This window comes from Dendrobates tinctorius, unplaced genomic scaffold (assembly GCF_039654945.1).
Source record: "Dendrobates tinctorius isolate UK_male_01 unplaced genomic scaffold, ASM3965494v1 ptg000016l, whole genome shotgun sequence".
Lineage (NCBI taxonomy): Eukaryota > Metazoa > Chordata > Amphibia > Anura > Dendrobatidae > Dendrobates > Dendrobates tinctorius.
Window position 1 is genome coordinate 65253066 of NW_027361684.1, and position 24972 is coordinate 65278037.

At 41.3% G+C, this 24972-nt stretch overlaps 2 protein-coding genes across 4 annotated transcripts in view; one reads left to right on the forward strand and one right to left on the reverse strand.

Moving 5' to 3' along the window:
• LOC141080595 (granulocyte-macrophage colony-stimulating factor receptor subunit alpha-like) overlaps nucleotides 1–3110 on the forward strand; it is a 130766-nt gene extending 127656 nt beyond the window's left edge. Inside the window, exons 10-11 of the mRNA XM_073565922.1 lie at nucleotides 1476–1564; nucleotides 2845–3110. Of these exons, the coding sequence (XP_073422023.1) occupies nucleotides 1476–1545 (70 nt within the window). The 3' untranslated portion in view covers nucleotides 1546–1564; nucleotides 2845–3110. The remainder of the gene's footprint in view (nucleotides 1–1475; nucleotides 1565–2844) is intronic.
• A 20917-nt stretch (nucleotides 3111–24027) lies between these two features.
• The window catches only part of ASMTL (acetylserotonin O-methyltransferase like), a 96610-nt gene continuing 95665 nt past the window's right edge, over nucleotides 24028–24972 (reverse strand). For all 3 annotated transcript variants that reach the window (XM_073565923.1, XM_073565925.1, XM_073565924.1), the window contains exons 13-14: nucleotides 24367–24489; nucleotides 24028–24281 (exon numbers count right to left, since the gene is read on the reverse strand). In XM_073565923.1, the coding sequence (XP_073422024.1) occupies nucleotides 24076–24281; nucleotides 24367–24489 (329 nt within the window). In that variant the 3' untranslated portion in view covers nucleotides 24028–24075. The remainder of the gene's footprint in view (nucleotides 24282–24366; nucleotides 24490–24972) is intronic.

The following is a 24972-nucleotide window of genomic DNA, read 5'->3' on the forward strand; positions in this document are numbered from 1 at the left end:
AAACCCATATCACCTGTAAAAATCAGAAAATAATAAACAACCATAATACTCACCTTTATGCTTAATCAACCGATGCCCTGTTCCCTGGAAAATAAGAAAAATAATTAAAAAAAAACATACCCCTCACCTGTCCCACATGAAGATAATCCATACTGTCCCACGATGATCCGGATTATTTGGAGGGCAATCGCATCAGCGACAGCATTTTTTTTCTCTGGCATTCAAAAGTTTGGCACTATAGCTATCATGGGACCCAGTGGTTTGACCACAAGTAACCTTTCACAGTTCACAGCCACAAGGTCTCCCAGCAGCTGCAAAGGCTGGAAACCTTATAGGAATCTCTGAGGGACAATTTGAGGTTAATGTAGTTTCCAGCTGCTAGAACACCTGAATACTGTGAACTAAGGTTACCTTGGGTGTATATTTAACTGTACTTGTTAATAAAAAAAAACAAAAGATGAATAAAATGGAGTGGGGTCCCCCATAATTTTCATAAGCAGCAGAGGGAAAGCTGACAGCTGAGGGCTGATGTTAATATTCTGGGAAGGAGCCAATAGCCATAAAGGTTCCTTGGCTACTAATATCACCTCACAGCTGTTGCTCAGCCTTTACTGGTTATTATAGGGGAGACCCCCAGAAAAAAATTAAGTGAAATCCCCTCTATACTCAGTAACCAGCAAAGGCTATGCAGCAAAATGCACCTTCCCTGCAGTGGCTGTTATCTGCTATTTCTTGGAAGTTGGCTGGGGCGCAAATATCCATGGCCCCTTACCAGTCTGAGAATACCAGCCCACAGTCGTTTGACAAAAATGGGGGGACCCCACAGCGTTTTTTTAAATGATTTAAATAATTTAAAAAAAAAAGTGTGGGGCTCTTTTATTCTTGCTATCCAGCCATGATAAAGCTGACACCTGAAGAATGCAGCCTGCAGCTGTCAGTTTTTCCTGCGTCAAAAATAGAAGTAACCCCTATCTCATTTTTTTTTCAATTGAATTATTTACAGCACAGGTGCCAGCTCAGCTGGTGAATACTCCCATTAGTGGAGCCTGCTTTCTCTGTTATTAGCGACAGCAGGCGTAGGCTGAAGAGAGAACTTCCTCGAGAAGTGAATGTTTAGGGTCCGTGTCCAAACACTAGCGATTTGGTACGGACCCCAAACTTTACTGTCTGGGTTCGCCCATCTCTAAACATAATATTTGTAAGATAATAAAAATGTATTAAAATGTATATTTAGCTGCTAGTTCAATGGGAGCTGTAGAAAGCTATATGCAATTACTTATGGCAGCTGCAGTTGCAAACAACTTAGAAGGAAGGAAAATAAATTCTGAATATAATGCCGATCATGCAGCCACTTAAAAAAGAAAATACAGAAGAGTCAAGGCAATGTCATGTAGCAAAAATTCTGCATTTAGCCCAAGCCAAATTTCTCAAACCTCGAAAATCAATATCAATAGCAAAGATCTCTGTACTTCTAGGATATTCAACGCTTTTTGTCCTCGGATTCCACAGCCAAAAAATTACTTGAATGAAGCCCAAGATTTGTAAAACAATTGAAGTTATTAAGGTAAGTGTTTCTGAGATCAACAACATATAATCTTGCCTTATGAGATGGAAGACATTGCATTAATATATTTTGGGTACATTTTATCATCAGTAAAAATGTTAAGTCACTTTTGAAACGTTGCCATTATTTGAGTCAAATTTTTCCAAATGTATCACAATGTTTAATAAATTTGTTACAAATTTTTATCCACTTTGGTCAATTTTTACATCACACAATAGGGTGAGCTCTCTGACTTTTAAAAAGTCACAGTTCCCATCCCCTCTTTAAAAATTTGTCAAGATGGGTGTAAAATAAAATTTACAAAATCACAATTTGTTTTTTTTTAACAAAAACAGCATGCTACTAAATTTGCAGTTTTTATACCAAAATACTGCCAGAAAAGTCTTGATCAGCCACAGGCTGATCGCCTCCATGCCACGCCGTACTGATGCAGTCACTGATGCAAAAGGAGCCCCGACCAAGTATTGAGTGCATTTACTGAACATGCATTTCAGTAGGCCAATATTTGAGTTTTTAAAATCATTTTTCAAGCTGGTGTTACAAAGTATTCTAATTTACTGAGATAATGACTTTTGGGTTTTCTTTGGCTGTAAGCCATAATAATCAATATTAACAGAAATAAACACTTGAAATAGATCACTCTGTTTATAATGACTCTATTTCTATATATTTTTGTGAGAAGCCCCTGTATTTATCATATGGATCTATAGCATTTTAGTGGTAGATGCTCTACGTATCAACATCTCCATTCCAAATATTCAAGCCAGCACATCGAATTATAATTAAAAATATTAACTATCTACACGTAGTTGTGAATACCTTATTTTTTGTACCCATTTTTAATTAATTATATTTTTACTGAATTTTTAATATGTTGCACACAAAACTAACAGTGTTTGCATGGTCCTTTATTTTGCCTGTTCCTGAACCCCACTGTTCCCTTGTATGTTATGTGCTTTTAATAATGCGGCTGGGTAGTATTTTATTGCTATTTACTTAGAAAATTAACCCTGTATCTGCAGGTGTATAGCAATTTTGCACATGACAGGTTCATTTTAAATTCAAATAGGAGTAGCAAAAGCAGAGACACCCATTTGTCTACAGCTTGGTTTCTGAGTTTGTGCTTCTCATCAGTATTCAGTAGAGTTGTGGTTAGCTGGGTGAGACGCATTTATATCCTTTACATAGGGCAAATGTGATACATTTTGTTATAAAAACTAAAATTATACCAAATGGCAATAAAATACCTTTTGGTTTCTACTTTTATGTTATTCTTGCAGAGAACGGATATAATGGACTTCCACTCTTTGAACATCAGAAACAGAAGAATGCATTTAGTGTCCAGGATAATTCATGAAAAAGGGAAGAGCAGAACAAGGCTACCGTAATTGTTTGACTTGCTCCATGTAAATGTGCAAGTCTTCTGAATGGATTATACCGTGTTAAATTTTAGAAATCAGTGTATTCTGTATCAAGTGCTATTGCTTTGTTTTGAATCTCCTTTTATTGAAAGATAAAAACAATATAATGGTGAAATCATAACCAACATAGCAGGAAATCAAGCTCTTTTGTAATTTCATGTCATTCGAAATACGAGCAAAGGAAAAAAAGTGGTGAAGAAAATGATAATGGCGAATTGCCTATGCTTTTATAAATTACACAAAGTGTTGACATTTTCTTTTGACTAAAATCATAGTAAGCTTGAACACACTACGGCCAATTAATCTATAAAAGAGTACGCGAGGTCAGGAGTCTACTAAAATAATCCCAAGCAAACACTGAAACAAAATATAAACTACCATGCACCCCCATAAATGGATTTGAACCCAGAATCGCTAAGCCACCATGCTTCGTTTCCTTTACTAAAGGTCTTCTTCAACTTTAATTTCTTTTGGAAGAATGCATGAAGATGTAACCATTGTGGGCCACGGTTGTCTGCCATGGCCTGGTGAAATATTCATCATGCCTCTTTTTCCAAAGTTGGCTTTTGTTGGCATGGATGTAAGAAACCTGTGCAAGCAAATCAGTTTTAGATTTTGTTGCATTGTACAAAATATTGCACAAATACATTAATCACTGACACAGCTCTGCTTTCGCACTGTGCCGCCTCTGAAGCAGGCATAAACTGCCATAGCAGAGCTGTGTATGTCATGCCATCATACGTATCAAAGCAGTGGAGGACTATATTTAGGACTATGGTGTGTGCATTATAATATATGGAGCGCTATGGGGAATGCATTATACTATATGGAGGACTATGGGGTGCATTATACTATATGGATGACTATGGGGAGAGCATTATACTACATGGATGACAATGGGGAGTGTATTAAACTAAATAGAGGACTATGGAGTGCATGATACTATATGGATGATAATGGTGTGCGTTATACTATATGAATGACTATAGTGTGCCTTATAGCATATGGATGACTATGGGGAGTGCATTATACAATATGTAGGACTACTTGGGTGTGTTATACTATATGGAGTACTATGAAATGCATTATACTACATGGATGACTATTGGGTGCCTTATACTATAAAGAGGACTATGGGGAGTACATTATACGATATGGATAACTATGGAGTTATTATTATGCTTTGCTTATATAGTGCAATCTTATTCCGCAGCACTTTACATACATTGTCATTGCTGTCGCCGATGGCACACACAATCTAAATTCCCCTATCAGTATGTCTTTGAAATGTGGGAGGAAACCGAAGTACCCTGAGGAAACCCACGCAAACACGGGGAGAACATACAAGCTCCATGAAAAAGTTATCCTTGGTGGGAGTTGAACCCAGGGCTCCAGCACTGCAAAGCAGCAGTGCAAACCACTGAGCCACTGTGCTGCCCTGGAATGCATTATACTATATACCCATCATGCATGATACACCCCAGATCTGTATATATAATCCCATCATGAGTGAAACTCCACCGACCAGTGTATCTAATCTCATCATGTGTGACACGCCCCAGACCTGTGCATCTAATCCCATCAAGCAACTGCTTCCCCTTGTGTTTAAAAGTGGAAAATATCAAACCTTTTTAAATAACTTTTCATATTTTACTTAATTAAAAACATTCACGATAATATTTTTTTAAAAAATAAAATATTAATACTTTACATTTTTTCAATTGTTGAAATTTGTTTCAATGGCACCTTCCCATCATTACAAGAACTTTTTGGCTCGAGCTGCACTGCATAGGTTTTCATGGGCGAGCTGTATGAAAACCTTATATCATCAAGCACAATGCCAATCATCAGATGCAGTGGTGTAAAGCACACTACCACTGAACACTAGAGCATTGAAAACTTGTTCTGAGGAGTGATAAATCACACTTCTTTAAGAGTCTGATGGATAAGTCTGTGTTTGGCAAATGTTGGAGGATTATTACCTGCCTGACTGAATTGTGCCAAGTTTGGTGGAGAAATGAAAATGCTATGGGATTGTTTTTCAGAAATCAGTCTGGGCCCTTTAGTGCCATTGCAGAGTGGGTCTGGTGTGGTTAAGACCCAGGTGCTTCTGCTCTCTCTAGTACCTTTGATCAGATAATCACCGACAAGGAAGACGAGTTGTCAACACTTCCAAAATGGTGCACACCACTGATTCAGCTGTTTATACAGCGACCCAGAAAGAACAGTGTTAAAGCATCTCTGCTTTCTTTATGGGAAGTCGAGCAATCTCTGGCAGCATGGTAGTCAAAAAGAATAGAAGGCTTGATAAAGGACCATACAGGTCTGAAACATGTTGCCTGGGAGCGCAGCAGATATTTCTTTTCTGTCTTTTTAATTTTTGTGCTGTTGTGTTCAACCTATATGTGTGCCTTTATTACTATTGGATTATTAAAGCAAGGTATTAAGAAGATGTGAGTCCTGGCTATCATGTGGACTGTTTCGAAAACATTGCATTGTTATATGTAGAAGGCTGCAACTTTTAAAGTCATTGAACGGTTTTCATGAAAAATTATTGATATAGTATTTTCAACTATGTAACAATGAACTTTTAACTTTGTTATGTTTTATTTTTAAGTCTACGACTACATTTACACTTGTATTTTGACATTTTGTTTGCCTTTTCTATTGTAAGAACACACAAAAAGAATTACCCCTTCATAACTGGGCAATTTTTCATTTTTGCTCATTCGCATATTCCTTCCTTCTTTTATGTCAACACACCAATAAGGCCGGCGTCACACTAGCGAGAAAATCGGACGAGTGCAATGCGATAAAAAATCACATTGCAATCGTCCCAATGTTAATCTATGGGGCAGCTCCCATCAGCCGATTTTTTTCTCGGCCGTTTTAATTCGGCTGAGAAAATCGCAGCATGCTGTGATTGTCACCGATTTTCGTCCGAGACTCGCCCATGCAAGTCTATGGGTGCGAGAAAAAAATCGGATTACACAAGGACCACAAGTGTGACTTGAGAGAAAATCGCACCCGGTGTTCTTTACCAAAAGCCGGCAATTCATTTTGCAATACAGTAAAATCACACTGACAGGTTTAATAAAAAAAAACAAAAGAATAGATATAGACACACAGAATGCATATTATATATATATATATATATATATACACTCACTGGCCACTTTATTAGGTACACCATGCTAGTAAGGGGTTGGACCCCCTTTTGCCTTCAGAACTGCCTCAATTCTTCGTGGCAGAGATTCAACAAGGTGCTGGAAGCATTCCTCAGAGATTTTGGACCATATTGACATGATGGCATCACACAGTTGGCGCAGATTTGTCGGCTGCACATCCCTGATGCGAATCTCCCGTTCCACCACATCCCAAAGATGCTCTATTGGATTGAGATCTGGTGACTGAGGAGGCCATTTGAGTACAGTGAACTCATTGTCATGTTCAAGAAACCAATCTGAGATGATTCGAGCTTTATGACATGGCGCATTATCCTGCTGAAAGTAGCCATCAGATGTTGGGTACATTGTGGTCATAAAGGGATGGACATGGTCAGCAACAATACTCAGGTAGGCTGTGGCGTTGCAACGATGCTCAATTGGTACCAAGGGGCCCAAAGAGTGCCCAGAAAAAATTCCCCACACCATGACACCACCACCACCAGCCTGAACCGTTGATACAAGGCAGGATGGATCCATGCTTTCATGTTGTTTACGCCAAATTCTGACCCTACCATCCGAATGTCGCAGCAGAAATCGAGACTCATCAGACCAGGCAACGTTTTTCCAATCTTCTACTGTCCAATTTCGATGAGCTTGTGCAAATTGTAGCCTCAGTTTCCTGTTCTTAGCTGAGAGGAGTGGTACCCAGTGTGGTCTTCTGCTGCTGTAGCCCATCTGCCTCAAAATTCGACGCACTGTGCGTTCAGAGATGCTCTTCTGCCTACCTTGGTTGTAACGGGTGGCAATTTGAGTCACTGTTGCCTTTCTATCAGCTCGAACCAGTCTGCCCATTCTCCTCTGACCTCTGGCATCAACATGGCATTTCCGGCCACAGAACTGCCGCTCACTGGATTTTTTTTCTTTTTCGGACCATTCTCTGTAAACCCTAGAGATGGTTGTGCGTGAAAATCCCAGTAGATCAGCAGTTTCTGAAATTCTCAGACCAGCCCTTCTGGCACCAACAATCATGCCACGTTCAAAGGCACTCAAATCACCTTTCTTCCCCATACTGATGCTCGGTTTGAACTGCAGGAGATTGTCTTGACCATGTCTACATGCCTAAATGCACTGAGTTGCCGCCATGTGATTGGCTGATTAGAAATTAAGTCTTAACACACAGTTGGACAGGTGTACCTAATAAAGTGGCCAGTGAGTGTATATATATATATATATAATGTCATTGAGACACGCATATATATACAAATATATATATATATATTTATTCATACAGTTCTTCATAGCTGAATCGCCGCTAAAACATTTGCTGGCTTTTATAAAATCATTCCCCCAACCCGACATGAAATGACACATGGTTTACATACAGTAAACCATTTCATTTCATGTTTTTTTATATGTCGCTGACTAATAATTAGATGAGGGTTTGTGTGCAAAATTTGGGAGAGCTAGATGTTAAATAAAGGGGTTAATTCGTTGTAAAAAAATGCGTGGGCTCCTGCGATAAAATCGCAACCAGAGAGGTAAAGCAGGTGAGTGAGGGCAGATTTTTATAGCCTTGAGAGGGACTATTGTTTTTGCCCCCCAGGCTACAAAAATCTGCCCCCAGACACCTCAGATAAGGCGCATCTATAAGATGTGCCTTTTCTGGCATTTATCCTCTCTATTCCCATTGCCCTGTAGTGGTGGCGAATGGGCTAATAACAAAGGGTTAATGTCACCATTCGATTGGAAGGTGACATTAAGCCGATTAATAATGGAGAGGTGTCAATAAGACACCGATCCATTATTAATCCCAGACTATGAAAGGGTTAAAAAACACACACACATAGACATTAATTAAAAAGTGTTTTAATGAAAAAAAGACACCAAGTTTTTGACAAGTTTTTATTCCTCTTGTAATCCAAAGTAAAACCATGACCTGCAAAAAAAATAACAAAAAAATCAACAATATCCTTACCTCTCCGCCGTTCAGTCATGTCCCACGCTGCAATCCTTCACAAGGGTTTAAATAGTTTACAATGAGGACCGGTGCTAATGCGACCAGTCCCACTGTAAACTACTGCCGAATGACTTAGTTCAGCTCTGCGCAGCCTCACTGGTTGCCTGGAGATGAACTAATTAGCATGGGAAAGTTTCTGATTTTTTTCCCACGCTCATTAGTTCACTTCAGGTCAGCCGGGGACTCCCGCTGACGTCAAAACATGAAATGAAATGGTTTACTGTATGTAAACCATGTGTCATTTCATGTCGGGTTGGGGAATGATTTTACAGAAGCCGGCAATTGATTTTGCGGCTATTCTGCTATGTAGAACTGTATGAAATATAAATATATATATGTATCTCAATGACATGTGTGTGTGTGTGTATATATATATATATACGCTGCATGCAGAATTATTAGGCAAATGAGTATTTTGATCACCACATCCTTTTTATACATGTGGTCCTACTCCAAGCTGTATAGACTTGAAAGCCAACTGCCAATTATGTAAATCAGGTGATTTGCATCTCTGTAATGATGAGGGGTGTGGTCTAATTACATCAACACCCTATATAAGGTGTGCTTCATTATTATGCAACTTCCATTCCTTTGGCAAAATGGGTCAGAAGAGAGATTTGACGGACTCTGAAAAGTCAAAAATAGTTAGATGTCTTGCAGAGGGATGCAGCAGTCTTGAAATTGCCAAACTTTTGAAGCGTGATCACTGAACAATCAAGCGTTTCATGGCAAATATCCATCAGGGTTGCAAGAAGTGTGTTGATAAAAAAAAGCGCAAAATAACTGCCCATGAATTGAGGAAAATCAAGCGTGAAACTGCCAAGATGTCATTTGCCACCAGTTTTGCCATATTTTAGAGCTGCAACTGTACTGGAGTATCAAAAAGCACAAGGTGTGCCATACTCAGGGACATGGCCAAGGTAAGGAAGGCTGGAAAACTACCACCTTTGAACAAGAAACATAAGATAAAACATCAAGACTGGGCCAAGAAATATGTTAAGACAGATTTTTCTAAGGTTTTATGGACTGATGAAATGAGTGACTCTTGATGGGCCAGATGGATGGGCTCGAGGCTGGATCAGTAAGGGGCAGAGAGCTCTACTCCGACTCAGACGCCAGCAAGGTGGAGGTGGGGTACTGGTATGAGCTGGTATCATCAAAGATGAACTTGTGGGACCTTTTCAGGTTGAGGATGAAGTGAAGCTCAACTCCCAGAAACTGGCAGTTTCTGGTAGACACCTTCTTTAAGCAGTGGTACAGGAAGAAGTCGGTATCGTTCAATAAAAACATGATTTTCATGCAGGACAATGCTCCATCACATGCATCCAAATACTCCACAGCATGGCTGGCCAGTAAAGGTCTAAAAGAAGAAAAAATAGCAAACAACAAATAGCTGAAAATAACTGAAATCTTCAGTGTACATAACTAGTCACCCCCCCTAAAGTCTGGGCTTTGAATACGTCACTCCAAAACATTTAAACATTTCCCCTTAAACCACTCGAGTGTTGCTTTAGCAGTATGCTTTGGGTCATCATCATTATCCATCCCAGTCTCAAATCACTGACATACTGAAACAGGTTTTGCTCCAGAATATCCCTGTATTTCACACCATCCATCCTCCCCTCGACTCAGACAATTTTTCCTGTCTCAGCTGCTGAAAAAAATTCCCAAAATCTGATGCTACCACCATCGTATTTCACTGTGGGGATGGTGTTCTGGGGATGATGAGCTCAATTTTATCAATTTTGGTCTCTTCTGACCACAGTACCTTCCTCCATACAATTGGGGCGTCTCCCATAAATCTTTTTGGCAAACGTAAATTGAACCTTACAATTTTTGTAAGTAAAGTCTTTTTTTCTGCCAACTCTTACATAAGGGACACCTCTATGGAATGTCTGGCTTATATTCATATGGACAGATAGTCCAGTCTCTGCTTGGGAACTCTGCAGCTCCTTCAGGGTTACCTTTGGTCTTCGTGCTGCCTATCTGATTAATGACCTCCTTGCCTAGGCTAATAATTTTGGTGGGCGGCCTTCTCTTGGCAGGTTTGTTTTGGTATCATGTTATTTCCACTTGATGATCATGGATTTGTTGGTGCTCCGGAGGATCATCAGAGATTGGAATATTATATATATATATATATATATATATATATATATATATATATATACGCACACACACACACACACACACATACATACATACAGTATATATTTTTTATAACCAAACTTTCACTTGTACTTCTCAACAACTTTGTGGCTGATTTGTTTGGAGACCACCTTGGTCTTCAGGGTGTTGTTTAGTTAGTGGTGCTTCTTGCTTAATGGTGTTGCAGCCTCTGTGGCCTTTCAGAAGTGTGACACTTAGGCCTTCTTCACATGTCCTGGCAATTCCTGTACTGGAAAAAACAGTAATGGTGAGATCCATGTGCCATCTGTATGTACGTATTTGACATCCATGTATCTGTGTGGCATCCGTGTGCCACGTACCGGAACCTGGGAAAAGCCGTACAGTTAGCTGTTCCCAGGTGCAGGGTGCTGAAGGTAGCTCTCATCATAGGCACCTGGTTTTCCTGAGATCAGCACAACCAGGCGACATTGAAGGGAGTCGTGTTCAGCACTCACTCCTGTAATTCCATGGTTTATAGCAACGATCAGGCTACTGAAAGCGAAGCTATATATATATATATATATATATATATATATATATATATAACAAATATATATAAAATAAATATACAATATATATATAATATAATATATACCGTATATTCTCGAGTTTAAGCCAAGATTTTCAGCCTGTTTTTTTGTGCTAAAAGTCCCCCTCTCTGCTTATGCTCGAGTCATATACCGGGGGTTGGCGGGGGAGTGGGGGTGTCAGAGATCATACTCGCCCCCTCCTGGCACGGTCTCTGCAGCCCCTGCTTCTTCCATGGTCTCGGCGCACCTGCTCTTCCTGCGTTCAGCGGTCACTTGGTACCGCTCATTAAACTCTTGAATATGTGCATATTCATGACTTTAATGAGCGGTACGTGACCGCTGAACGCAGGAAGAGCAGGAGTGCAAAGACCTTGGAAGCAGGGGCTGCAGAGACCATGTGCCAGGAGGGGGTGAGTATGACAGGGGGAGGACAGGGAGCAGTGCAATATTCACCTGTCCCCGTTCCACCGCCGTGTACCGCTCTGTCCTCCGCGACTGTGACGTTCAGGTCAGTGCACGCCCTCTGCTGAACATCACTGCATAGACTTGGCAGACAGAGCGGCGCGCGGCGATGGACCGGGGACAGGTGAATATCGCCTGTGCTGGGGACGTGAGCCAGTGGTGACACAGGCACCTGTCCCCCACAGTGTGCCAGTGTCCCCGCCTGCTTTGGACGCCGGCACCTGTCCACCAGCTATGAGAGGTGAGTAGGTCATTTTTTTTTTTTTAATTGCAGCAGCAGAGGCAGCAGCAGCAATATATGGGCCATATTTATCTATGGAGCATCTTCTTGGGCCACCATTAACCCTTGTACAGCATTTTATGGGGGGTATTTATCTATGGGGCAACTTTTTGGACCACCATTAACCGTTGTGCAGCATCACCCTCGGCTTATACTCGAGTCAATAAGTTTTCCCAGTTTTTTGTGGCAAAAATAGGGGTCTCGGCTTAAACTCGGCTTATACTCGAGTATATGTGGTATAATAAATATATATAATAAATATTATATGTACACACATATATACATACACACAGTGGGTACGGAAAGTATTCAGACCCTTTTTGGTAAAATCAAAAAAGTTAAATTTTTCAACACTCTGCACCCCATCTTGACTGAAAGAAACAGAAATGTAGAAATGTTTGCAAATTTATTAAAAAAGAAAAACTGAAATATTACATGGTCATAAGTATTCAGACCCTTTGCTCAGACACTCATATTTAAGTCACATGCTGTCCATTTCCTTGTGATCCTCCTTGAGATGGTTCTACTTATTCATTCAAGCCCAGCTGTGTTTAATTAAAGCCCCTTTCACACACTTTTTTACTATCAGTCGCAATCTGTCAAATTTGTAAAAAAACGTATCCGGCGACTGATGCCGTTGGTTAAGTTTTTTTCTCATGGCCTTCTATGAGCGACTGATGGCCTCACGTTTCATACGTCGTTCGCCGGATCTGTTGGAAATTCTCTGTTCGGCGGCCGGAGACGACGCAGAAAAGAACGTCTTTTGTCTCCGTCGAAAAGTCATACAGCGACGGATCCGTCGCCGTCCGTCGTCTGCTAGAATGGACGCCTGTGGGCGACGGATCTGTGGCTGTCTGACAAATGACAGAACCCGGCGACGGATTCCGTTTTTTTAACTGAGCATGCTCAGTTTACCTCTGGTCATTAGTGTCAGCTGATGGAACAACTGATATCATCCGACACCTACTACCACTAATTGCAGTGAGAGCAGGAGCGGTGTATGGGAGTATTCATCTGCCGCTCCTGTGCTGAATATCTATATACAGTTATATATGGACCTATTTGGACGGAGACAACATTTTTCTAATTTTGGTTCTAGACATTACCATAATGAATTTTAAACAAAACTATTCAGATGCAGGTAAAGTTCAGACTTTCAGCTTTCATTTGAGGGTATCCACATTAAAATTGGATGAAGGGTATAGAAGTTTCAGCTCCTTAACATGTGCCACCCTGTTATTAAAGGGACCAAAAGTAATTGGATAATTGACTCCAGGGCTATTTCATAGACAGGTGTGGGCAATCCCTTCGTTATGTCATTCTGAATTAAGCAGATAAAAGGCCTGGAGTTGATTTGAGGTGTGGTGCTTGCATTTGGAAGGTTTTGCTGTGAAGGAAACATTCGGTCAAAGGAGCTCTCGATGCAGGTGAAACAAGCCATCCTTAAGCTGCAAAAACAGAAAAAACCCATCTGAGAAATTTCTACAACTTTAGGAGTGGCAAAATCTACAGTTTGGTACATCCTGAGAAAGAAAAAAAGCACTGGTGAACTCATCAATGCAAAAAGACCTGGGCACCCATGGAAGACAACAGTGGTGGATGATCGCAGAATAATCTCCATGGTAAAGAGAAACCCCTTCACAACAGCCAACCAAGTGAACAACACTCTCCAGGAGGTAGGCGTATCAATATCCAAATCTACCATAAAGAGAAGACTGCATGAAAGTAAATACAGAGGGTTCACTGCACGGTGCAAGCCACTCATAAAGCATCAAGAATAAAAAGGCTAGACTGGACTTTGCTAAAAAACATCTAAAAAAGCCAGCACAGTTCTGGAAGAACATTCTTTGGACAGATGAAACCAAGATCAACCTCTACCAGAATGATGGAAAGAGAAAATTATGGCGATGGCGTGGTACAGCTCATGATCGAAAGCATACCACATCATCTGTAAAACACGGCGGAGGCAGTGTGATGGCTTGGGCATGCGTGGCTGCCAGTGGCACTGGGTCACTAGTGTTTATTGATGATGTGACACAGGACGGAAGCAGACGAATGAATTCTGAGGTATTCAGAGCCATACTGTGTGCACAGATCCAGCCAAATGCAGCCAAACTGATTGGTCGTTGTTTCATACTACAGATGGACAATGACCCAAAACATAAAGCCAAAGCAACCCAGGAGTTTATTAAAGCAAAGTGGAATATTCTTGAATGGCCAAGTCAGTCAACTGATCTCAACCCAATTGAGCATGCATTTCACTTGTTAAAGACTAAACTTCAGACAGAAAGGCCCACAAACAAACAGCAACTGAAAAACACCGCCGTGAAGGCCTGGCAGAGCATCAAAAAGGAGGAAGCACAGCGTCTGGTGATGTCCATGAGTTCAAGACTTCAGGCAGTCATTGCCAACAAAGGGTTTTCAACCAAGTACTAGAAATTAACATTTTAGTTACAATTATTTAATCTGTCCAATTACTTTTGGTCCCTTTAAAAACAGGGTGGCACACGTTAAGGAGCTGAAACTCCTAAACCCTTCGTTCAATTTTAATGTGGATACCCTCAAATGAAAGCTGAAAATCTGAACTTCAACTGCATCTGAATTGTTTTGTTTAAAATTCATTGTGGTAATGTCTAGAACTAAAATTAGAAAAATGTTGTCTCTGTCCAAATATATATGGACCTAACTGTATATAAAACTGAATGTATGTGTGTGTGTGTGTGTGTGTGTGTGTATCACCAACCAATCACGAAGCAGACCACTAGAGGGAGACATTTCTTCAAATTCAGGGCTCAATAAAAATGTAGGGCTGAAAGTCTATAGGAGGGAGAAGGACAGAGAGGTAGGTGAGCTGGGGAACAGCAATGTGAATGATAGAAGGGTGTGGAGCATAACAAAAGCATATCTCTGTAAAAGTGAATGTAGGTGACAACACCTCAGCAGACACTGCCATGGTGGGAGAAATCTAGCATCCCCAGGAACATAAGCTCACAGCCATTGTCTGCTCCCAGAAAGGAGCAGAGAGCACAGGACAGAAATGAATCACCCCCTCCCTACCCCATATACCCATATATTAGGGGTAGTAGTCCGGTGGCTCTGACGGGATGATGTGGGATATTAGTAGTAGTAGTCATGTGGCTTTGGCTGAAGGGATGATGTTGGATATTAAGGGTAGTAGTCCAGTGGCTCTGGCTGACGGGATGATGTGGGATATTAGGGGTGGGCTGTGGAGGAAGAGAGCGGGGCTGTGGAGGGACAGCGGGACACGGATGTAGAGCATGGCTGAGGAGTGATAGAATGGGACGGCAGGTGGAGAGCGGGGCTGTGGAAGGAGAGGGCGTGATGGCGGGTGGACAGCGGGGCTGCAGAAGGAGAGAGCGTGATGGCGGGTAGAGAGCGGGGCTGTTAAGGGAGAGAGCAGGACCCAGTTAGGTACTATGCCTGGGCAACGCCAGGCTCTTCAGCTAGTAAATAATAAAAAAAATGGCATGGGTCTCCCCCTATTTTTGATAACCAGCCAGAAGAAACTCACAGCTGGGGGCTGCAACCCTCAGCTGTCAGTTTCAGTAAGGTTATTTATCAAGAATAGAGGGGTTCCCACTCTTTTTTAATTATTTATTTAAAAAAAAGGCGTGGAGTCCCCATGTATGACAACCAGCCTTGCTAAAGCAGACAGCTGGGGGCTGGTATTCTCAGGCTGGTAAGGGGCCATTGATCTTGGCCCTCCCAGCCTAAAAATAGCAGCTCCCAGCTGCCCAGAAAAGGTGCATCTATTAGATGCGCCAATTCTGGCGCTTTGGCTCTTCCCACTTGCCCTGTAGCAGCAGCAAGTGGGGTAATAAGGGGTTAATGTCACCTTGCTATTGTAAGGTGACATTAAGCCCGGGTTAGTAATGGAGAGGTGTCAATAAGACACCTCTCCATTACTAATCCTAGAGTTATTCAAGGGTTAAAAAAACACACAATAAGAATAAAGTCTTTTAATGAAATAAACACACAGGTTTTCCATCTTTATTGTTCTCCTAATCCAATCGAAGCCCTCGATCTCCTGAAAGAAATAAAAAATAAAAAAACAACAATATACCCATACCTGTCTGGTGAACAGTCAAGTCCCACGGCAAAATCCATATCTGGGTGGGTAAATACTTTTCAACCAGGAGCGGCGCTAATGCGACCACCCCAGCTGTAAAGCACTGAGGAGTGAGATACTGGGAGCGGAGGTTCAGTGACTAGCGCTAACGTCACTGACGCTCCGCCCCCTCATAGCCTGTCCTGGAGTGAACTCTGAAAAGTGGGAAAATCCAAGGGAAGAGGTTACCACAGGTAATGTATCTATCTATTCTATCCTTTCTATCTCTATTTTAAAAAACGGATCCGTCAAAAACCAGATGAAACGGACGAAAAAACGGACGCGATGGATCCGTCACTCAGATCCGTTGAAAATCGGATCCGTCGCATCAGTTTTCCCACAATCTGCAACGGATTCGTCGGATTGTGACTGACGCCAAAAAACATGTGTGAAAGGGGCCTAAACTGACAGACCTTGATTTGTAAAGGCACACACTTGTCTACATAAGACCTCACAGCTCGCTTTGCATGTCAGACCAAATGAGAATCATGAGGTCAAATGAACTGGCCAAGGAGATCAAGACAGAATTGTGGCAAGGCACACATCTGGCCAAGGTTACAAAATAATTTCTGAAGTACTCAAGGTTCCTAAGAGCACAGTGGCCTCCATAATGTTTAAATGGAAGGCGTTTGGGACCACCATAAGTCTTCCTAGATCTGTCCATCCAGCGAAACTGAGCAATTGTGGGAGAAGAGCCTTGTAGAGAGAGGTAAAGACCCCAAGATCACTGTGGATGAGCTCCACAGATGCAGTAGGGAGATGGAAGAAAGTTCCACAAAGTCAACTATCACTGCAGCCCTCCACCAGTCAGGCCTTTATGGCAGAGTGGCCCAATGGAAGCCCCTCCTCAGTGCAAGACATAAGAAAGCCCACATAGTTTACTAAAAAAACACATGAAGGACACCCAGACTATGAAAAATAAGAGCCTCTGGTCTGATGAGACGAAGATAGAACTTTTTGGTGATAATTCTAAGCGGTATGTGTGGGGAAAATCAGGCACTGCTCATCACCTGCTCAATACAATCCCAACAGTGAAACATGGTGGAGGCAGCATCATACTGCTGCAGGGACAGGACGACAGGGTGCAATTGAAAGAGACATGAATATGGCCAAGTACAGAGATATCCTGGATGAAAACATCTTCCAGAGTGCTCTGGACCTCAAACTTGGCCGAAGGTTCACCTTCCAACAAGACATTGATCCCAAGCACACAGCTAAAATAACAAAGGAGTGGCTTCAGAACAACTCTGGGACCATTCTTGACTGGCCCAGCCAGGAGCACTGACCTAAACACAATTGAGCATCTCTGGAGAGACCTGAAAATGGCTGTCCACCAATGCTCACCATCCATCCTGACGGAACTGGAGAGGATCTGCAAGGAAGAATGGCAGAGGATCCCCAAATCCAGGTGTGGAAAAACTTGTTGCATCATTCCCAAGAAGACTCATGGCTGTACTAGCTCAAAATGGTGCTTCTACTCAATACTGAGCAAATGGTCTGAATACTTGTCTACATTTCTGATTTTTTTCAGTCAAGATGGGGTGCAGAGTGTACATTAATGAGAAAAAAAATGAACTTTTTTGAACTTACCTAATGGCTGAAATGAAAGAGAGTGAAAAATTTAAAGGTGTCAGAATACGGTTAATACGAACTACTGGTTCCAGTAGCTTACCCCCACATATAGGGAGCCATGACGTGCGCCCAAACAGTAGTTTCCCATCTATAGGGTATTGACGTACTCAGAAGAAATTGGACAGCAATTTGTATGGTGCAGTTTCTCCTGTTATCCTTGTGAAAATAAAAACATGTGGCTAAAATAAAATTTTTGTGACAAAAAGTTAAACGATCATTGCTTTATTCCGCATTGCAAAAATTCCTGTGAAGCACATGAAGAGTTTATAATTTCTTGAATGTGATTCTGAGCAAAAGGAGGGGTACAATTTTTAGAAAGCTGTTAATTTTGGGTATTTTCTCTCATATAGACCCCTCAGTCACTTTTTGTAATCTTTGTTGGAAAAATGAGAAATCACTGGTCAACTTTAACCCTGTTTTGTTTTATTATGAACATGAAACACATGAAATTATGTTTCAAAAAATATACTGATGTACGACAGACATGTGTAAATGTTATTTATTAACTATTTTGTGTGACATAACTCCCTAATTTAATTCAAACAAGAAAAATTATAGCCAGCTCACCCAGTTAGACGTCCTTAGTGGTTCTGCTCACTGCCAGGAAGCCGCACGGAGTTGTAATGGGAGAGGAACACCCATGTTGCAATAGAAACAAAAACCAGCAAATAATTCCAGCGGATGCTTCCTACTTGGCCATAAAATCCATTTTATTTTTATCTTTTAAAATAGTTCCATGTGGCAGAAACCCAAATATATACAGGGGGTCAGAAGAAAAAAGGGCACACTGCTGCTTTATGCGTGCAGACTACGCGTTTCGACCTTACTAGGTCTTCTTCTAGGTCTGCAAGGTCGAAACGCGTAGTCTGCACGCATAAAGCAGCAGTGTGCCCTTTTTTCTTCTGACCCCCTGTATATATTTGGGTTTCTGCCACATGGAACCATTTTAAAAGATAAAAATAAAATGGATTTTATGGCCAAGTAGGAAGCATCCGCTGGAATTATTTGCTGGTTTTTGTCCCTAATTTAATGGCGTAAATATTACAAGTTTGAAAATTGCCAAATTTTAACTAAAATTTCTGATTTTTTCACAAATAAACGTCACATCGAAAAAAAACTTACCATTATCATGAAGTACAATATGTCACGAAAAAAAGTCTCAGAATCATTGCGATTCGTTGAAGTGTTCTAGAGCTATTACCACAAAGTGATACTGGTCAGAATTGTAAAATTTGGCCTGGTCATGAAGGTGAAAACAAGCTTGGGGAGGTGGGGTAAAGAGGCTAACTTTTTGAGGGCCGGGCAATTTTTCATTTTTGCACTTTATTTCTTACTCTTCATCCGAAAGCCATACATTTTCTGTCTTTTCTTTTCTGTCAACATAGCTGTCTAAGTTTTTTGTGGCATGTGTTGCACTCTTGAAATACGTTATTTTGCCTTAAAGTATATAGGAATAAGGGGGGAAAAATCAAGTGTGGTAAAATGGTGATAAACATGCAATTCCAACATTGTTTTTTGTGTTTTGTTTTCTGGAGATCATGGTGAAGCAAAAATGATCTGGAAACCTGATTCTCAAGATCAGTACAATTTTGGTTTCCCAAGTTTGTGGGAAAAAATTATTTTGTTTGGTCGCCAAATCCTGAGATCTAGAATATATTTACTGTTCCATCAATGGAGCTATATTGGGACTTGTTTTTTTTCGCATGACCTGAAGCTCATGGTGTGATTGATACCATTTTGGGGGTAGACAACGTTTTGATCACTTTTTATTATATTTTTTAGAAATGTATGGTCCAAAAATACACAGCACTGCCATTTTGATTATTTTTTTCATTGCAGCATTCACAGATTGATTTAATTACATATTTTCATACACCACACTTTTATGGACATAGCGATACCAAACAGATTTATGTTAGGTCTGTATTTTTAAATGGGGAAAAAGTGAGGCGTTTAGAATTTTTATAAGCTTTTTTTTAGCTTCGTTAGGAGACTTGAACCTGCGATCTTCTGATAGCTTATACTATATACCGTAATACCATAGTACTGCAGTATATAGCTCACCTTCTGTCTTTGTCTTTAGAATCTAGTGTTTTTGCTCGTAGACTAGTAACTTTGTTGTATGAATAAACAAGTTCCTTATGAAATTGCTTTCAATATGTTATTCTCAGAGAGAAGATTAGAAGGCCAGGAGCATTTGCTGAAGAATAAAATTCAAGTCTTAGCTCATTTAAAGCTGACTAGTGATGAGCCAGAGTGCTTGGATAAGGTGTTCTACGAGCATGCTCGCGTGCTAACAGAGTATTTTGGGCAAGCTCGAAAACTATGTTTGAGTCCCTGTGGCTGCATGTCTCACTGCTGTTTGACAGCCGCAACACATGCAGTGGTTGCCTAACAAACAGGCTATCCCCTGCATGTGTTGTAGCTGTCGAACAGCCGCGAGACATGCAGACGTGGTGACTCGAGCATAGTACTCGACCACGCAGATATTCTAATAGCACATGAGCGTGCCCCGATAACACCTTATACGAGCATGTTCACTCATCACTAATGCGGGCATAAGGTGCCACTTCAGTTTACATTTTGAAAGGCTTTATATTGGAGACGTCAGCTCATCGCGAAACAGAGACCTTCAGCTTGTATGGGTTTGTGGCTGTGCTTCATCCTCTAGGTCAGGGGGATAAGTCAATATGCCATCTTGTGGTTGCAGTGGAGCTCAGAGGGGCATCACAAACTGCAATGATGATTGCTGCGGGGTCCAGTGCAAAAATGTTATGTGTTGTACCAATTGGTCATCAGCTTTACCATCACAGTAAATATTTGCATATTCGTATTTCCCAGGGAGCAATGCATCTAGGATTTCACTGTGATTTAGCGCCTTAGCTGTCTGTGGATGGATACCTGGCCTTGGTATTTCCCTTGTCATATCTGTAAACTCGTAAAGAGCTGGATATTGACTTAAAGGGCCACTTAATATGGTGGTAATGGTGGTTTCCGAAAGGAGCCACTCCTTGGCTGGGTCCTTCCCTGGAGGAAGATCTGGCTTGTCCCGTGTGAGACTCTTAAATGAGGCTCCACGGACTTTATTTGCATATTCATCACAGTAATTGTATTGAAGGAAGGCAATCTATGCTGTTAGAGGAGGAATTTCTATTTCTCCTCAGGTATTTTCTATCTTATGGGTAGCCATGCAATGAAGCATAATCAGAGAGACAGACTGCTCATTGTCTTTCCAAATAGTCTCTAAAGTTTATTGACAGGGTGATCTTTTATAGTACACAGTATACTATAGTAGAGCTGTGAGCTATTAATGCTGGGGGTGCCAAATGGTTAGTGACACTATGCTGTGCCACAGTAGAATACTAGAAACATTATTCTATAGCTTTCCCCATTGTATTCTAGGAAAAAAAAGACAACAAATAAAACTGTATAAAATTGGGATAAACAGAGGACAAAGACTGACCCTTTTTTCTGCTTATGAATAGTTGTTGCTAATGAATTATGATTCTATTTTTCTTTCATTTTTCCCTTCATACTGTATATGGTCTTTGCATTTAAAGCAGGGGTGGGCAATTAATTTTCCCAAGGGGCCACATGAAAAACTGGAACTGCTGTGGAGGACCGAACCAATAGGCTGAACTTAAAAGGGCGGTCCAAAACCAAAGGTGAATTTCATATTAAATATCTATCTATTGAGTGTAATAATCTAATCTTGATTTCTAATATATTACAATGAAAAATTCCCTAACGTACCCTCTACATTCTGACTTCCTGTCTTTTTTTTAAATGTCCCATGACATTTTGTTTGAGATTCACCAGTGCATGCTGGGATACTCAAATGACCCGTCATCAGGGGGCAGAAGCTGTGGTCACTGCCGCAGCCTCTGCGCCATCTCTCTGAAATTAGGCGCCATCAGTGATGTCTGTTTTGGAGGCTCGGCTAGTCCTGCTCACCTGATAATGCGTCGGTTGTAAATTGTGACGTATTCGCAGTATGAGCTCCCTGTGCTACATTCCTTTGAATGCACAGTGACAGTGCGCTCCCTTGCTGGCTCTAAGGAGAAGAGATGACCTGGCAGGGACTAGTCCAGTGTCTGAAACCTTCATTTCAAGGTGGAGAAAGCAGCCTCTGCCCCCTAATGATGTCCCGTGTGAGTATCCCAAAATGCACTGGGATTCTCAAACAAATGTCATTAGAAGGAAAAAAAAAAACCACACAGACAGGAAGTTAGAGTACATAGGGAATGGCAGAAATTTTTTAATTGAAATATATTAAAAAAGTGATCAGATTATTAAATTAAATTTAGTATGAAAGTCAACTTTGATTTTGATCACCCTTTAATTCTGCATAATATTAACTTTATCACTATATAAAAAGCAGTTGCTTTTGTGATGAAGTTTACATGAGCGTATAAAAAAAAATCATGATTTTCATCCAGAAAAAGACAATTTTTCATCTGTATTGTCAACCGTATGGCATCCATTTTTATACATCAGAAGTGAATTAAGTTTTAAAGAAGAAATACAGTGTCCTGTATTAGTAATGGAAATGTATTCGTAAAAATCGGATGCTATACTGATGATTCATATGGCATCCGATTGTTTTATTTTTGCACACCCATAGACTTCAACAGGCGAGTCTGATCCGAAATACAGAGGAGACCAGTGGGTGCTGTGACATTTCTCACACAGACATTTTCAAGCTGTAATCTAAATAGCTCAGTTGCATAACATTGCTCCTAGTGCTCCGTGTGAGTTTATTTTTTTTTTCCATAGACAGCACTTGGGCAAATATTACAGTCGTGTGAACATAGCCTCACAATGGTTGTTGCAATGAAGCTCATCATAACACGCAATAGCATTGGAAAAAAGTTATTCGCCCACCTCTGTTCCACATGCAGAGATCCACATCACATATTGGGGCAGGAGGTGACAGGAGGGGGTGGGAATCCTTATTGCAGTCTATGGAGTGGATGTGATAAGCCACAAGTCACAGGGGGAGCACTATGGGGGGGGAGTTAACCCTTACCTCTCATGCACAGTACAACAGCACAAACTGGGAGCAAAGAGGGAGGTAAGGGAGCAGAGAGGGAGGTAAGGGTTAACCCTCACATAGAGCGGTGAGGAGGCAGCAGAGTACATGGTGGGGCAGGAGAGCAGTTTGAGGAGCACATAGAATATCCCCTCTGCAGGCTGCATGTACTGGAGGTGAGGGGGCACTTCCCTGCGGGACCCTGTATTCAGTAGGAATATGCAGCCCAAGTGTTTTTTCTCCTATCAGCTGCCAGGAAGATACAGGGAGATTTAGTGGCTACTAATTAGCTGCTCTCCCTGAACTTAAACTACAGCCCCACAACTTTCATGCCACAGTGTGAAAGGAGGCAACGAAGGTGGTATGACCTACTCAACACAGCAGACACATTATGCTGCCTCCCAGGTTGTATCTGGGCTCCTCTTAGAAGCTACTTGCCCATTATCTGCAGCAGATGGGTGCTGTAGTCCCAGCTTCCCTCCTCCTGTCCTGACCGCTCTGACTCCTGCACAGGTTTCACCAGCTCTGCAAGCCAGGAACTGAGCAGCCCCGCATCCACCAATGAGAAGGTGGGGCTACAATAGCTTCTAAGAAAGAAAAGACTCATAGAGCAGTCCTTCTCCAGCCCTCTGGCTGTGAGTGTCAGCGGGCCGCACAAACACTCAGGGGGCTGGATGTGGCCCGCGGGCCGCAGTTTGCCCAGGCCTGATTTAAAGCATTGTTTCCTGGATCATTGGACGAATCCAATCTATGTCTCGCACATGCCACACTTTGCATAAAGTTATTATTTAGGTTATCATCCACTTTAGATAAAAGTTGGATAAGCACTCTTTCGGCCAACTGACTGCTCTTCCCTCATACAAATGCACGATCACTCGGCCAGAAAATTACTCTTTATAGAAATTTATTTTCCCTTTTGGTATTAAAGTGATCTACGTACATCATTAATATTAGACAAAAAAAACCCAAAACATCTCTACCCAATCAAGTCAGTATTTAGAAGAGGCACCAATGGTAACAACATCCAGGTCTGTATGGACAGCTCAGATTCAGTTTTGTCTTTAGGCAGAAGCTGTCCCTACATGTAAAGAGTGAAAGTGAATTTTTGCTAACATTACTTCCTTTAAATTATTTTTATTTTTTCTATGTTCATAAAGTGAAACAACATAAATGCAAAATGAAAAGAGGAGAAATCCAGAGTAGTGGTCTTCAATAAAATGTAAACTTTTATTTGTGGAAAAGCATAAAATGGATAATCCAATGTCACAACGGCATCAGGGAGTTATAAGCAAACGCATTTCGGAGAGAGATCGTTATTTATAGCAATGAATAATGATCTCTATCCGAAATGCATTTGCCTATAACTCCCTGATGCCGTTGTGACATTGGATTATCCATTTTATGCTTCTCTACAAATAAAGGTTTACAGTTTGAAAAGTCAATTTTAGGCCAGTTTCACATGTCCAACATTCACAATCCGAGTTCACACCGCGTACGTCTCCTGACCCAAACTCAACAGTCTCATAGGCTAATAGGAGGCTGTTGAGTTTGGGACAGGAGTCTCACCGACAGTCCTGACATCGCGGTCTGTACTTGGGCCGAGAATATGAGATTGGTGAAACTGGCTGCACTCAAATTATTTGACAATTAAAATTCATCTAGCCTGAAACAATTATCTTTTTACAGCTAAAATTGCATCTAGAAAATTGCCTGTGCTCTTAATTTGTACACTATTAAATCCATGATTTTCTAGAAGCTTCTTGTATTCTGTTCCGCTTCTCTGCTTTCCGTCACTCATACTAAGAGATTGTAGCAGACCTCTTGGATCCTTTGTTTCTTCATCGAGGACAATTTCTGCAATAAGCACGGCACTCCTACCTAAATAAAGTCAAGGAGTAATAGTGTAAGTGGGCCATAATGGATTATATATTTTATTGCACATGTACTGCCTGCGTGCTTTTACCTGGACAGCAGGCTTCAGAGATCTTCTGCAAGAGATGGTTTAATTTTCCCTCTGGCAAATCATGCAATATTCTGGAGAGTATGTATAGATCAGCCTCAGGGAGTGGGTCTTCCAAAAAGTTACCTATGGCAGTAGTTAAAATAATAATGGTAAATGTAAGTAATAATAACAAATGCCGAACGCTCAAACTTTTACCTAATCCCTTCTGTAAACATCAGTGGCGATAACTAAGCGATCAATGACAGAGAGAAGCATTGCCAGCCATTGTAGAATTGAAAACTGGTTTTAGCGGTAAGTTGCTTACTATGGTCAGTGTCTACCACTACGCTATGCTGCCCACCGATAGGTGACAGTCATATAAAGGCCCCGTCACACACAGCAAGATCACTGATTTTGTGACACCACAGCGATCTCACCAGTGATATCGCTGTGTGTGACACGCTTCAGCAACCGGCCCCCCCCACCGGGTATCGCTGATCGTGCTCGAATGTCCTGGGCCATTTTTTGATTGTTGGTCTCCTGCTGTCCAGCGCGCATCGCTGCGTGTGACAGCGAGAGACCAACGATAAGTGACACTGGGAGCTGGTTTCCAAGGTAAACATCGGG